We start from the raw sequence: 13,945 nt of genomic DNA on the forward strand, positions 1-13,945 counted from the left end.
AAGGAGCACAGCTACAAGTCACAACACATAACCCTCAAAATAACAAACCAGGACTGCAGAGGAACAGCTGCAGACAACAAAACCCTAACAATCCGCTTTTGTCCTCTGCGGGCATCTGAACGCATGTTACCTTGTTCGGATCGGGTCGGAGTTTCTCGTTGTTGGCGGTGGCCGCTTTCTCAGCTGCCTTTTTCTGCCTCTGGGGGCCTTGACCAAAGAAGATGTAGTTGACAAAAGCGTACTCGAGCAGGGCCAGGAACACAAAGACGAAGCAGCCCATCAGGTACATGTCTATAGCTTTCACATAGGGGATCTTGGGAAGAGTCTCTCTCAGGTGGGTGTTAATGGTGGTCATGGTCAGCACCGTGGTGATACCTGCAGGTACATAGAAACAATATTTTCTGTAGTCTTGTTGTAAAGCCAAGTCAAATCTGGTGTTTCTATTTCAGTTTAATCCACAATAAACTTGGGGCTATAGGTTTTGTTTAAATGTTAGCTTCATTAGCCTTGTCACACCAGTGGAAAAAAAATAAAGACACTAAACTAAACATGCCTTGGCTGATTAACTACATTTAGGGCAAGTAGAAACCAATATGGCAGTACAGCACTTTGTTAAGATTAATTGTACAGCACTAGGCATGTGCTGATATTAAAGGAGCGGGGTGTAATGTTTAGAGGTCACTGCTGCCTGGTGAGGAGAATCGCAATCAACATATAGACAAGCCCTCCTTATTGTCACACTCCTCTCCTGGTTGTGCTGAGAAGCTATACTCAGTTGGGGGCGGGGCTTAACCTTGAGCTAGAAAATATATACAAGAAAAAACCTTGGGATAACTGCATTAAAAGCATTGGGATTTTTGCATATCATCAAACATAAAAAAAAACATTATGTTATCCATAATGTACCGGTAGTAATGTCTTTAATGTATAGACCCCAGATACAGATATCAGTAACCACTTTATCCTGATCAGGCAATTCCATGATCAAACCCGAGACCTCTGGAGGAGGCAACGTTATCAGCTGCCTGTATGATATCATGTAATATATTTTAGAATACAAAAGATCACAGCGGAGAACACATGCCAAGGACTGCAGTACAATAGAGCAGTTCATAAAATCATTGTAATACTGTGCCAATATAAAAAATTTCATATCACTATAATCACGGTATTACAAATTACTACAGCCTGTTTGGGTCTTGTTTGGAAAGCTTGTTAACCTAAAAATGAACCTCAGTACACAGGAAATGTAGGACTCTCATTGGTGTTATCAAATATTATAACATCTAGCCTGCTGTGCAATAAAACTTGTTTATTTGCAATCTCTGGCAAGCTTTTCAGCTTAGATAAAAACAAAATTCCCTCCCAGGCACAGCTTATATCTGATTACTGGCCCTATAGCAGGTACTACAGCACACCATTTGAAATCACAACACTGTTTATTGCTCAATTCTGATTGGTCAGTCGATGTCGATAACAGCCTATATGTGAGCTTTGTTCAGTATGAACTTACTTGTTCTAAAACATCATCCTTTCTTTAATAACCTACACAAGGACTTATATGGTGGACTCCTCACAAATACGTGTAATAGATATGACGAGGTTTTCTGTGTGGAGAACTTTGCACTTTCTCTGTAACATAAAAAGCTTGAATTATAGTTGCCTTGTATGTCAATAAAGGAGGGGTTGCTGAGGACGTGATTACAGCTGCTATAATGAAAGTGAAAACAGGAACTCATTTGTTAAGCAGATATTTTAGAATATTTAATGTAACTATAAACCAGCACTGTAACAGCACACCCTTAACTGCTTTATTCATTACATAATAAACCGATAGAACAGGATAAAATACACTGCCCGTCCAAAAAAAAGTTACCACCTGGATTTAACTATGCAAATAGGCAAGAGCCTTCCATTGAATAATTACTGCATGGATGATTATGTTTTAGCTGGCAACAAGTTATTTAACTGATGCAGTGAGGAGCTTTTCATTTCGAAAACAACCATGTTGGAGGACACATCCTGTGGTCGTGGAAAAGATGCTATTCTGTTGCATGCATCAAGTCAAGAAAACATCTGATTGCTGAAAAAAAACAAAAGATTGCTGAAACTTCTAAAATTGGGTTCAAATTGGGTTAAGAACTGTCCAACGCAGAATTAAAAACCAGAAGGGTAGTGGGGCACCATCATCTTCGAGAAAGAAATAAAAAATCTAGAAAAAAAATCTTGAATGATCGTGATCGCCGATCACTTAAACGTTTGGTAAAATCAAATCGTAAAAAGACAACAGTAGAACTCACATCTATGTTTAATAGTGAAAGTAAGAGAATTTCCACATGCACATTGTGAAGGGACCTCAAGGCATTGGGACTAAACAGCTGTGTAGCCTTAAGAAAAGCACTTATCAGTGAGGATATTCGGGGAAAAAAAGGCTTGCTAGGGAGCATAAAGATTGGTCTCTGGAGCAAAGGAAGAAGGTCGTGTGGTCTGATGAGTCCAGATTTACCCTGTTCCAGAGTGATGGGCACATCAGAGTAAGAAGAGAGGCAGATGAACTGCCCACCGTACAAGCCTGTGGGGGCAGTGCTATGATCTGGGGTCGCTGCAGTTGGTCAGGTCTCCTTTTAGCAACGCTATGTGCCCAAAGAATGGGGTCAGCTGATTACCTGAAAATACTGAATGACCAGATTATTCCATCAATGGATTTTCTCTTCCCTGATGGCAAGAGTATATTCCAAGATGACAACTCCAGGATTTATCGGGCTCAAATTGTGAAAGAGTAGTTCAGGGAGCATGAGACATCATTTTCACACATGGATTGGCCACCAGCGTCTAGACCTTAAACCCATTGAGAATCTTTGGGATGTGCTGGAAAAGACTGTGTGCAGTGGTCCGACTCTCCCATCATCAATACAAGATCTTGGTGAAAAATGACTCTGGACGGGAATAAATGTTGTGACATTGCAGAAGCTGCTTATCAAAACGATGCCATGGCGAACGCGTGCCGTAATCAAAGCTAAAGGCGGTCCAACTTTAAGTTACTGTGTGTAACTTGTTTTTGGACAGGCAGTGTAAAATATAATTTAATAAAATAACAAACCTTGCTTAGATCACAATATATTACATAACAATATCATCAACCCACCATGTTTTTCCGGATTACCCCTCAAGAGGAAGCCAGTTGAAGGTTTATTGCTAGCTTCCTAAAACAGATCAACTTGGGACCATTTCTGAATGTTGTTGAGTTGTACATAGACCCTTCAAAGGTTTTCCCCAGAGGACAAACAAAGAATTCGTACAGTGCTGTTTTATGTGCCATTTTTCACAATCACCAGTGCATGTTAAACATGTAATCCTACAGGAGGTGGCTGCAAAGTGGTTGTAATATGGGAGCTTTTAAAAAGCACTGCTGCTGGCATTTTTTTAGGTCACAGTCGTACCTCCAAAAAGAAATTCTTTGGAAAGTGTTTTTTTTTTTCAGGTTGCAAGAAAAAAAAAAGAAAAAAAAAAGGCTTGTTAGTGCGATAATATAAAAAGATTTATGAGAATTACAAATATTTCAATGCTGATGTTCTAATGTTGCAGTGTTACTGTGTATTTTTGGGGCATGCACTGCTAAGTAATGTCCCACTTTAACTGGCAGCATACATTCGAGCTCGATTCTTTTCATTTTCTGCCTCCAAAAATTCACTCCTCGAAGCAATTTTTAAGTTGAATATCATTTCTTACCTATATTTCTAAACTTCAATTCTTTAGATTTATTTTCCAATAGTAATGTTGCCATGTCTGAGGAGGGATCTTTACTTCAAAGCCCAAATAGTGTAATCCCTCTGCAGGCATACGTCTCTCTACTACTGGATTTAATCCCACTCTACACTTATAAGAAACCTTAGCAATACTGCAGCCTGGTGAACAGAGGAGCTTCTTATTACAAGATATTAAATAACCTCACTCCAGGCAAACTTAATACTTTATATAACGTCACCGTTTATCATCCTCAAAGCACCATAAGATGAATCCATAAATCAGCTATGTGACAATACTGCTGTCTAATGGAAAACATGGAAACGCTCCCATGTGCAGCTCTATCAGCAGAGCTTTCTTCTTCCTTTCCCAGTCACGGCTCAGGCTGCGAAGTACACAGCATTCATTTCAGAAATACAGTATGCGCTGCCAAATAGCTCTTTTAGTCACGACACTCCAACTGCCTGTTTTTATGTACAGCCCCAAAGCCAGAGATGCTACTGAGAATCTCAATTCATGTAAAAAGCGTTCGGGTAAAAAAAATGATGTACAGGTTCAAAATTCTTTAGTCGGGTAGAAACGGAACCAAGGACTGTAGAAAAACATTAGCTAAGAGGAACTTACAACAGATTTTTAGTTCTGAATCCTTGTGAATATATGCTAGCATAATAACGGCTAGTCGATACAAACTTGCCTAAAATACACACTGTAGTGACAGATACAAAGTGTGGTAGCAGATTGATTTCCCTTGTGTGCTTTAGGTCTCGTTCTTATTTATCCCCAGTTGCTATTTGGTTTGGTTTTTAGATGCACAAATTGAGATATTAAGGTTTGTCTGATGCCAATAAAACATAGAACATAATTTACTTAGCTGTACAGAAACACTTTTCTGAAGTGAACTAAAACTCTCTCACCAAACGTATATGATCAATTTCAACGTATTTCAGTTAGCTAGTGTTATGAAGAATCAGAATCAGAAACGTTTTACAGCTCTCACACAAGGAATTTGTTTTGGTGGTGTCTAATCTTTTCCACCAAGAGCATGTGTGGGTGTAGGTTTTCATTCCAACCAAACAAAGGCCACACCTTTTCTTTCTTTCTTTCGGCTTCTCCCATTTGGGATCATCCGCATGTTTGATTTGGCACGTTTTTTAACGCTGGATGCCCTTCCTAACGCAACCCTCCCCATTTATCCAGGCTTGGGACCGGCACTAAGGCTTGTGCAACCCTAATGTCTGGGGTTGGTTCCCTGACCAGGGATCGAACCCGGGCTGCAGCGGTGAGAGCGCCGCATCCTAACCACCAGACCACCATGGAACCCAAAGGCCACACCTGATAGTCCATTAAAAATCAAGATCTAAACAGGTGAAATCTGGTGTGACTTGGTTGGAATGAAAACCTGTACCCACACTGGTTCTTTGTGGATAAGACTGGACATCGCTGTTGTAGGTAGAAAAAAATATATGAATAAAGAAGAAAGAGCCATGTATAGACGATGTCAGAATGGCGTAAAGAGAATTTAAACTTATATACAGATATGCAAGTGGGAAGTTTTGCACAGAAACTGTGGCAGCATTTGCCTTGTAATAAATGATAAAAAAAATGGTGCAAATGAGCATTTGTGGCCATTCTGATTGGGTACTATGATGTAAATTACAGAATGCAGCTTGCTTGCGGGGAAATGGTATTGATGTATACCTAATTACAATGTCACGTTTTAACTGAATATAGAGAAATGAAGTGACGTTAGAGAACATAATGAAGAGAGAGTATAGATATTTAATTCAAAATGTAAGGAAGTAAAAGTCAAAAGCTATGTAGTAGCAATGTTACAATGTAATTGTATTGTACTTTTTTATGTTTCCCCGCTGCTGTGTTTACGGTGTTAAACATCTGTATGCCTAGTTAACTTGTTAAAGCACACAGGCAATTAAGGAATAAACCTCACAAATACTTTGTAGAGAAAGATGTGGAGAAAAACAAAGAAGACAAATTATATATATTTAAAAAAAGAAAGAAACAGAAGGATCAGGCAGGAAAATAAATGGGGGGAAAGGCCCCTTTCATTCTTTTAAATAAAGAAAGAAATTGAGAAAGAGGTAGACACTAATGCAGCTATTATGTTTCACTCTAAACAGTAGAAATTCAGAGGAAGAACACATCTGCCTCATGCGTGTCCCTCTTTGCAGATAGGAGAAATGGTAAATCGTCTCTTATCCACAGGATGAGCATCCAGCGATCATTTTGTCAGGATAATCAGAGGCAGAAGATCAGATCAGCGATGGATGTGCTAAAGCTGGGAAAGCTCCTTTATTGGAGTCAGGTAATTTTTTACACCCACACAAACTCGTCTAATTTCGTTTGGGAGCTCTTGCAACCAGAAGGCATGAAGCATCATGAAGCATCTTGGGTTTCTACCGGAGGTTACTTCGTGCACATTAGACATATTGTACTGGACTTTTGGTGGTCTGTTGGAATCCCTCAAGCCTTATGATGTGAAAGCTCTCTTCTTGCTTGGGGCAGATGATATCATATAATTGATCCATGAGCCCGGATGCATGCTGTACACATCGGGAAATGTGCAATGAAACAATCAATAAAGTCAAAATAATCTCAGTCAGAAATATTGATGTGAAACCTGATCATTCTCTTGATGCATTTCGTCTTAAAAGATTTTGCCTCCACTAATGCACAAGACGTTATAGTCAGATACCATAAAACAAAAGAGTACAGGAAAACAACACATTGTCTTTCATGCAGGATGAAAAGGATTGTTTTAATGGCGGTCATTTCCGGGAAAAAAAAATTTAAGCTAAAGAAATCAAAAATCAACATCCATTAAGGATCGTTTTATAATCTAATCTTGGCACACTAAATCCAAATAAGATTGAATCAGATCACTGTACATTAAAAAAGAAGATTGAAGCGTAGTCCTTTGCCCAAGATTCTTGACTCCACAGGCATTCATAGTTATGTAAGCCTTTAATCTTGATATAATTCTAAATGCTGTTATGATGCACCACCCCCCCTGTTTAGGTTGAACAAGGACAGAATATTGCAAACAATGCACCCAAGGTGCTGGAACACACCATTAGCAAACACCCCAATCGATTCTGTCAATCAATCAGAAAATTGCAGCAAATTGCACCAGCTAAATGCAAAGTCTGCTGGTACAATATGTGAGGGTGTTAAATCAGTATTAAAACATACATTATTATTCATGTAGTTAGTTGTACAATACAAACATGCACTTGAACACATTGTGCACTTTGTATAGAATCACCACAGTTTAATTTACATTAAACATTACCAGGTTGTACAGTAGGTTTAAACTACTTTTTAAACTACTTGAGGCTACGTTAAAAGTATCCCACTTAGAGCAACCACTTTATTTAGCAGTCACTAGTCTTTCTTCGTGACTTTCATTCACCTGGTAAGGTCTGTGTCTGGATCAAATTGTGCCTGTAGAAAGTGTATAATATTCTTTCTGCTCTAACAGACCTGACATTGAAGTTTGCAGTGCAGATGCAATCCCTATCATGTACCACATTGGATCAATTCATCATTCAGTCAGTCGGCTAAGCTCTGCAGGGATAATACCTGGGTCATCCTGATGCTGCTCATGTTCTATTTACTGTGTAAAGTCCTATACTATCTACTGTGTCTATCTGAAACCGTGATTTTTGTTCACTGTTTTTGTTGGTCTGCACACACTTTGTCATTCGTGTGTATGGTGCGCTAAACGCTTAAAGATACAATAAATTGTCCCACTGTATTAAACATGTACTTCTTCTACTTCTTTAGGCGGCTCCCATTAGGGGGCGCCACAGCGGCTCATCCATCTCCATACCCCCTGTCCTCTACATCTGCCTCTTTTAAACCAAACCTGCATGTCTTCCCTTCACCACATCCATAAACCTCATCCTTGGTCTTCCTCTTTTCCTCCTTCCTGGTGGCTCTATCCTCAGCATTCTCCTACCGATTTACCCCATGTCCCTCCTCTGCACATGTCCAAACCATCTCAATTCTCCTCCCTCACCTTGTCTCCAAAACGTCCTACATGCGTCCAACATCTCCCTTATTCTTAAAGATCGGTACAGCACAACCTGAGTTAAAAACTAAACTGCCATCTCTCCTAAACATCTGCATACTTCTACTGGTATCGCTGCTCTCACTTCCTCCTTACTAATCCTATCCACTTCTTGCTTCACCAACTCCACACCATCCAACCTTCTCTCTCTCTCATTTTCCTCGTTCATCTGGTCCAACCAACTTTCCACTCTTCATTCTCCTAATCGCTGCTCTCACTTCCTCCTTACTAATCCTATCCACTTCTTGCTTCACCATCTCCACACCATCCAACCTTCTCTCTCTCATTTTCCTCGTTCATCAGCTGCTCAAAATATTCCCTCCATCTTCTCAACACACTCTCCTCACTAGTCAACACATTTTTATCTCCATCTATTATTTCTCTAATTTGCAGCACATTCCCAGCACCTTCCCAGCTCGATCCCTCTGCCTGGCCAATCAGTACAAATCCTTTTCTCCTTCCTTAGTTTGCAACTTCTCATACAGCTCCTCAAATGCCTTTTCCTTGGAGCCACATCCTCTTCACCTGCTGCCGCATCTCCTTGTACTCCTGCCTACTTTTCTCATCACTCTGTCAATCCAAATTTTGTTTTGCCAATCCTTTTTTCCTTATGCTCTTCTGCACTTCCTCATTCCACCACCACGTCTGGTTGTCTTCCTTTCTCTTTCCAGATGTCACACAGAGTACCTTTCTAGCTGTCTCCCTTATCACTTCTGATAGTTGCCCAATCATCCAGCACCTCTTTAGCACCACGAGCCCCTGTCTGACCACTTTCCTGAATCTCACACTACAGTCTTCCTCCTTCAGGTTTTCACCATCTTATTCTTCTTTCAGTCCTCACGCCCCACCTCTTCTTCTTCACCTCCAAAACCATTATACAGACCACGATCCTTCTTCTTCAAAGTTCACTACTGCCATTTCCATGCTTTTAGTGAAATCTACCACCATTTGCCCTTCCACATTCCTCTCCTTAAACCATACCACCCATCACCTCCTCATCACATCTGTTCCTTTCACCTACATGCCCATTAAAGTCTGCCCCAATCACCAATCTTTTATTCCTAGGTACACCTTCTACCACTTCATCTAACTCACTTCAGAATTTTTCCTTCTCCTCGATCTCACAACCCACTTGTGGAACATAAGCACTGATGACATTTATTACCACACCTTCAACTTCCAGCTTCACGTTCATCACCCTATCCGAAACTTTCTTCACCTCAACTACACTCTTACTGTACTCCTCCTTCAGAATCACCCCTACTCCATTTCTCTTTCCATCTGCACAATGAAAGAACAGTTTAAACCCCCCTCCAATGTTCCTCCACTCTCCTTCACTTCTCCTTTTCCTGCCGTCTCTGTAGATGTCTTCCTCATCTACTTCTCCTCCTTCGGCCAACAGTAGCCCAGTTTCCACCGGTACCCTGTTGGCTAACGATACCTGTGGCGGTCATTGGTAACCCGGGCCTCGACCGATCCGGTATGAAATTCTGATTTGTGATCCGCATATTTGATTTGGCACATGTTTTAAGCTGGATGCCCTTCCTAACACAACCCTTCCCATTTATCCAAGCTTGGGACAGCACAAAGAGTGCATTGGCTTGTGCAACCCTAATGCCTGGGTATTGAACATGTACACCAGCACTAAATACACTTAATTTAAGCAAAACTCTTTCTGGGCCACGAGCAAAACCAATACTCGAGAAACAATCTAACCTGGAGGTTTATGTGCATAAATAATCAAGACAAGGTAAACAAGACAGGATCCTCAAACCATTAGGTTAGAATGCAAATTGTATTTTTGTCCAAACCATTCCCTGAAACCCATGAAACGAAAACCATACCTAGTGCTACACGGGCGGCAGAGGCATCGTAGTTGATCCAGAAGGAGACCCAAGACAGAATGGTGATCAGGATGGATGGCATGTAGGTCTGCAGGATGAAATAGCCAATGTTCCTCTTTAGCTTGAAGCTCAGCGACAGACGCGGGTATGAACCTGGTCAAGTGCAGATGAGTGGAAGGCATTTCAAGCGAATGACCCCAAACAAAAGTTATTTTCGTTCAATAAACCACTATTCTGAGACTTTCATTAATATGCTAAAGTCTAACATACAGGAAAATTTCCCATTATAAGTCACATGGGTGTGAGAGAAAATACATACCTGTGGAAAACACTACATTCTTCGAAATGAGCTTATAGTCCACGATGGAGAACTGAGGCAGCTCAATGCGCTCCACTCCGGACACAGCTCCTTCTCCTCCCCGCCAGTAAAACTCAATATCATCTGTGGTGTATCCATCTGCATGAACACAATAAGAGATCGATCAATCAGAAAATCACGTTGATGTAAATCAAGATGACTGGATTTGTGCGTGTAGCATCATCTACTTTTGGCACAGCTAATTGGAAACAAAAATCCCACAAAATGGATTGGATGTATGAGATCCTTTGTACTTTGTCTTTTTTTTTATCCCTACTCTGGCTGTAGCCCTAAGTTTTTGCATATGCATACAGAAATGCCTTGTGTAAGTACTGACCCCTGTTGAAGCTTTTCCACAATTTGTAGTTTTATAACCTGACACTAAGATCCACCTAAAGGTGATACAATTTTGTAGTCTCTTCAAATAGCACATAATATAATGGAGAGGGGAAATATACTTTTAAAAAGTTTACTTTTTAAATACAAATACGAAGCATGGTGGTGGTAGAATCATTTTGTGCATTGCCTTTGGTTGGAAAATTAACTTTGCTTCTCTGACTATTTTGTTGCCTAGACAGGGTGAACAGCCTGGCAGTTGAGGAAGTCTCAGTTGTGCCATATTCTTTACGTTTTTTAATAATGCATTTAATGGTGCTCTAAAGGATTTGTGTTAGCCATAACCTGACTGATGCTTTCTCCAAACTTTGTCTTAGACTTTTCAACAGCTCCTTGGGCTTTATGGTGCTTTTTTCCTGGTATGTTTTCTGACATACTCTGAGGCCTATGATACTATATCTATTTATATTGTATATCTATTTATTATACTGTTTTTTCCCAAAACCAATTTAAGTGGGGTGGGGGGGGTTAGAACCTGAAGCACACTAAAGCATACTTTTCAGTTTTTATTTATATAATATTTTGCTAAATATATAGAAGTCAATATGATGGTACATTCTGTAGATTCACACCATTTCTTTTTATCCATTTAGCCTTGATTATGAGCCCAGCAGTGGCATCTCAGTGGGGCTGGGATTTGAACTCACAACCTTCTTTAACCAATGAGCTATCACTTCATGACATACGCTCCCAATTAAATCTGTTTTGGATCCAAAATATAGAGCAATTCAAAAGGTATGAACAATAATGAACGGCAATGTGAAGAACAGGCTATGTTAAAGGAAAGCAGATAGAAACACAAGCCATACACATCAACAAAGAGAGAGTGAGTGTGAATAGCTGTTGCGTAAACTCCAGAAGTTCAGTCCTTCACCACGATCTGAATGTCCCGATGTGATAAATATTAACAATAACGCCAACATTTCATGACAGGCTGTAATTAAATAATGCAGGGACAGATTTTGTTTACAGAATCACACACGCACTTCGGTTGAGGGAGCGTTCTTGCCGAATGTTTCTCTCCCAGCTATGTAGAGCTATCCAGCTTATATCTGCACTAGTGTGTAGCTGCTGCGACTCATAATGAGAACCGCTGCCCTATTTAGCGTTATAAATAATTAAAGCTGTGCTTCTGAGTGTTCGTATTTAAGGGCATCATGTGGGTCGCACTTAGCATGCAGGTACTGGCTTTTAAAAACTTTGCAAAGATGAGCTTTTTCTTAAGGCTATGAAGAGCTTATTCATCCTCTATAATGGAGATGGGGTGGGGGTTGGGGTGGGGTAGGGTACGGTAGGCTAGGATGGGGGCAGGGGTGTAAAAATGATAAGAGCAAAAGCACTTTGGCTGCATGACAATTTGCAGAGTGTACACATTGTGTACCCGTATCATCGTCCTGTCAGTGGAGAGAAGAGAGAGACAGAGAGAGAGAGAGAGAGAGAGAGAGAGAGAGAGAGAGAGAGAACTGACTAGGGGAAAGCTCAAGGCTGGTCATTTAGATCATATTAAATCCATTATCTCTGAGCTAGCGAGTCTGGCTCTGTCAATCGACTGACTGATTTTGGTCAACAGACCACGCCACTCCACACGCTCCTCCTCAGAGAAGAGCAAGCCTTAATAGGAGATGAAGAGGAGCGATCCATGTCCTCGGCAGGCTCTGAATCGTTCCAATTAAAAATGTATCAAGCGTCAAGTTTATCCAAGAAAAACATCCAGGCACGGGCGCATGCCTCATTAAGCTGCATGTGATACAGTTACACAATGCAGTTCAGGCTCAGGGATGGTACAATCCAGCGTTGCACTTATAGACAGACCATAAATGAGGACAGAAAGCGAAAAATTATTTTGCAAAAAGATTTGTTTTGTAGGAATGTGAGAAAACTGGAGAGAAAATGCTGGAGGAGGTTTCATAGAGACAGTAATTAGGGAAGGAGACAGAAAAAAACAGAGAGGACGATAGATAGAGGAAAAAAATAAGACTGGGCAAGTTTTGAGGAGAGAGAGAGAGAGAGAGAGAGAGAGAGAGAGAGAGAGAGAGGTTTCCTGAATTCCTGAATCTCAAGTTCAAGATAAAAAAAGACTGTTGAAGTGTTATTTTTGGCTTACGTAACATCTCATTATATGGGGTTATTTTTAGATTTCATATCTTTCGCTTAAACCATTATAAAATTTTCATCAATGTAATTCCTCCCTGTACCTGAAACTTCAAATATTTATAAATAAGTTACAAAGAAGTAGCGATGTGTCATCTGAACTTCACTAAAACAACAAATCTGCTACGTATTTTGGTAACAATGTTCAGAAAAAAAAATGATAAGCTAATATTTAATAGATTACATTTATCGGATAGATTTGGGTATTAAATATTAACATAATAATAGATTCAACATTATAGGCTTTTTTAAATAAACAAATAAATAATAAAAAAAAATTATATATAAATAAAGACACACTACATTATACATATATATATATATATATATATATATATATATATATATATATATATATATATGGTGTTTATTTATACATATATATATATATATATATATATATATATATATATATATATATATATATATACAGTGAGGAAAATAAGTATTTGAACACCCTGCTATTTTGCAAGTTCTCCCACTTAGAAATCATGGAGGGTCTGAAATTGTCATCGTAGGTTCATGTCCACTGTGAGAGACATGATCTAAAAAAAAGAATCCAGAAATCACAATGTATGATTTTTAAACTATTTATTTGTATGATACAGCTGCAAATAAGTATTTGAACACCTGTCTATCAGCTAGAATTCTGACCCTCAAAGACCTGTTAGTCTGCCTTTAAAATGTCCACCTCCACTACATTTATTATCCTAAATTAGATGCACCTGTTTGAGGTCGTTAGCTGCATAAAGACACCTGTCCACCCCATACAATCAGTAAGAATCCAACTACTAACATGGCCAAGACCAAAGAGCTGTCCAAAGACACTAGAGACAAAATTGTACACCTCCACAAGGCTGGAAAGGGCTACGGGGAAATTGCCAAGCAGCTTGGTGAAAAAAGGTCCCCTGTTGGAGCAATCATTAGAAAATGGAAGAAGCTAAACATGACTGTCAATCTCCCTCGGACTGGGGCTCCATGCAAGATCTCACCTCGTGGGGTCTCAATGATCCTAAGGAAGGTGAGAAATCAGCCCAGAACTACACGGGTGGAGCTGGTCAACGACCTGAAAAGAGCTGGGACCACCGTTTCCAAGGTTACTGTTGGTAATACACTAAGACGTCATGGTTTGAAATCATGCATGGCACGGAAGGTTCCCCTGCTCAAACCAGCACATGTCCAGGCACGTCTTAAGTTTGCCAATGACCATTTGGATGATCCAGAGGAGTCATGTGGTCAGGGCGACTGCACTTCATTAAGGAGAGGATGACCGGGGCCATGTATTGTGAGATTTTGTGGAACAACCTCCTTCCCTCAGTTAGAGCATTGAAGATGGGTCGAGGCTGGGTCTTCCAACATGAC

At 40.0% G+C, this 13,945-nt stretch overlaps 1 protein-coding gene across 2 annotated transcripts in view; it reads right to left on the minus strand.

Annotated features, from left to right (window-relative positions):
- Nucleotides 1–13,945, minus strand: part of gabrb2a (gamma-aminobutyric acid type A receptor subunit beta2a) — a 73,505-nt gene that overhangs the window by 5,437 nt on the left and 54,123 nt on the right. For both annotated transcript variants that reach the window (XM_046860052.1, XM_046860051.1), the window contains exons 6-8: nt 9,998–10,135; nt 9,679–9,831; nt 131–375 (exon numbers count right to left, since the gene is read on the minus strand). In XM_046860052.1, coding sequence (XP_046716008.1) covers nt 131–375; nt 9,679–9,831; nt 9,998–10,135 — 536 coding nt within the window. The remainder of the gene's footprint in view (nt 1–130; nt 376–9,678; nt 9,832–9,997; nt 10,136–13,945) is intronic.

This window comes from Silurus meridionalis, chromosome 10 (genome assembly GCF_014805685.1).
Source record: "Silurus meridionalis isolate SWU-2019-XX chromosome 10, ASM1480568v1, whole genome shotgun sequence".
Taxonomy (NCBI): Eukaryota; Metazoa; Chordata; class Actinopteri; order Siluriformes; family Siluridae; genus Silurus; species Silurus meridionalis.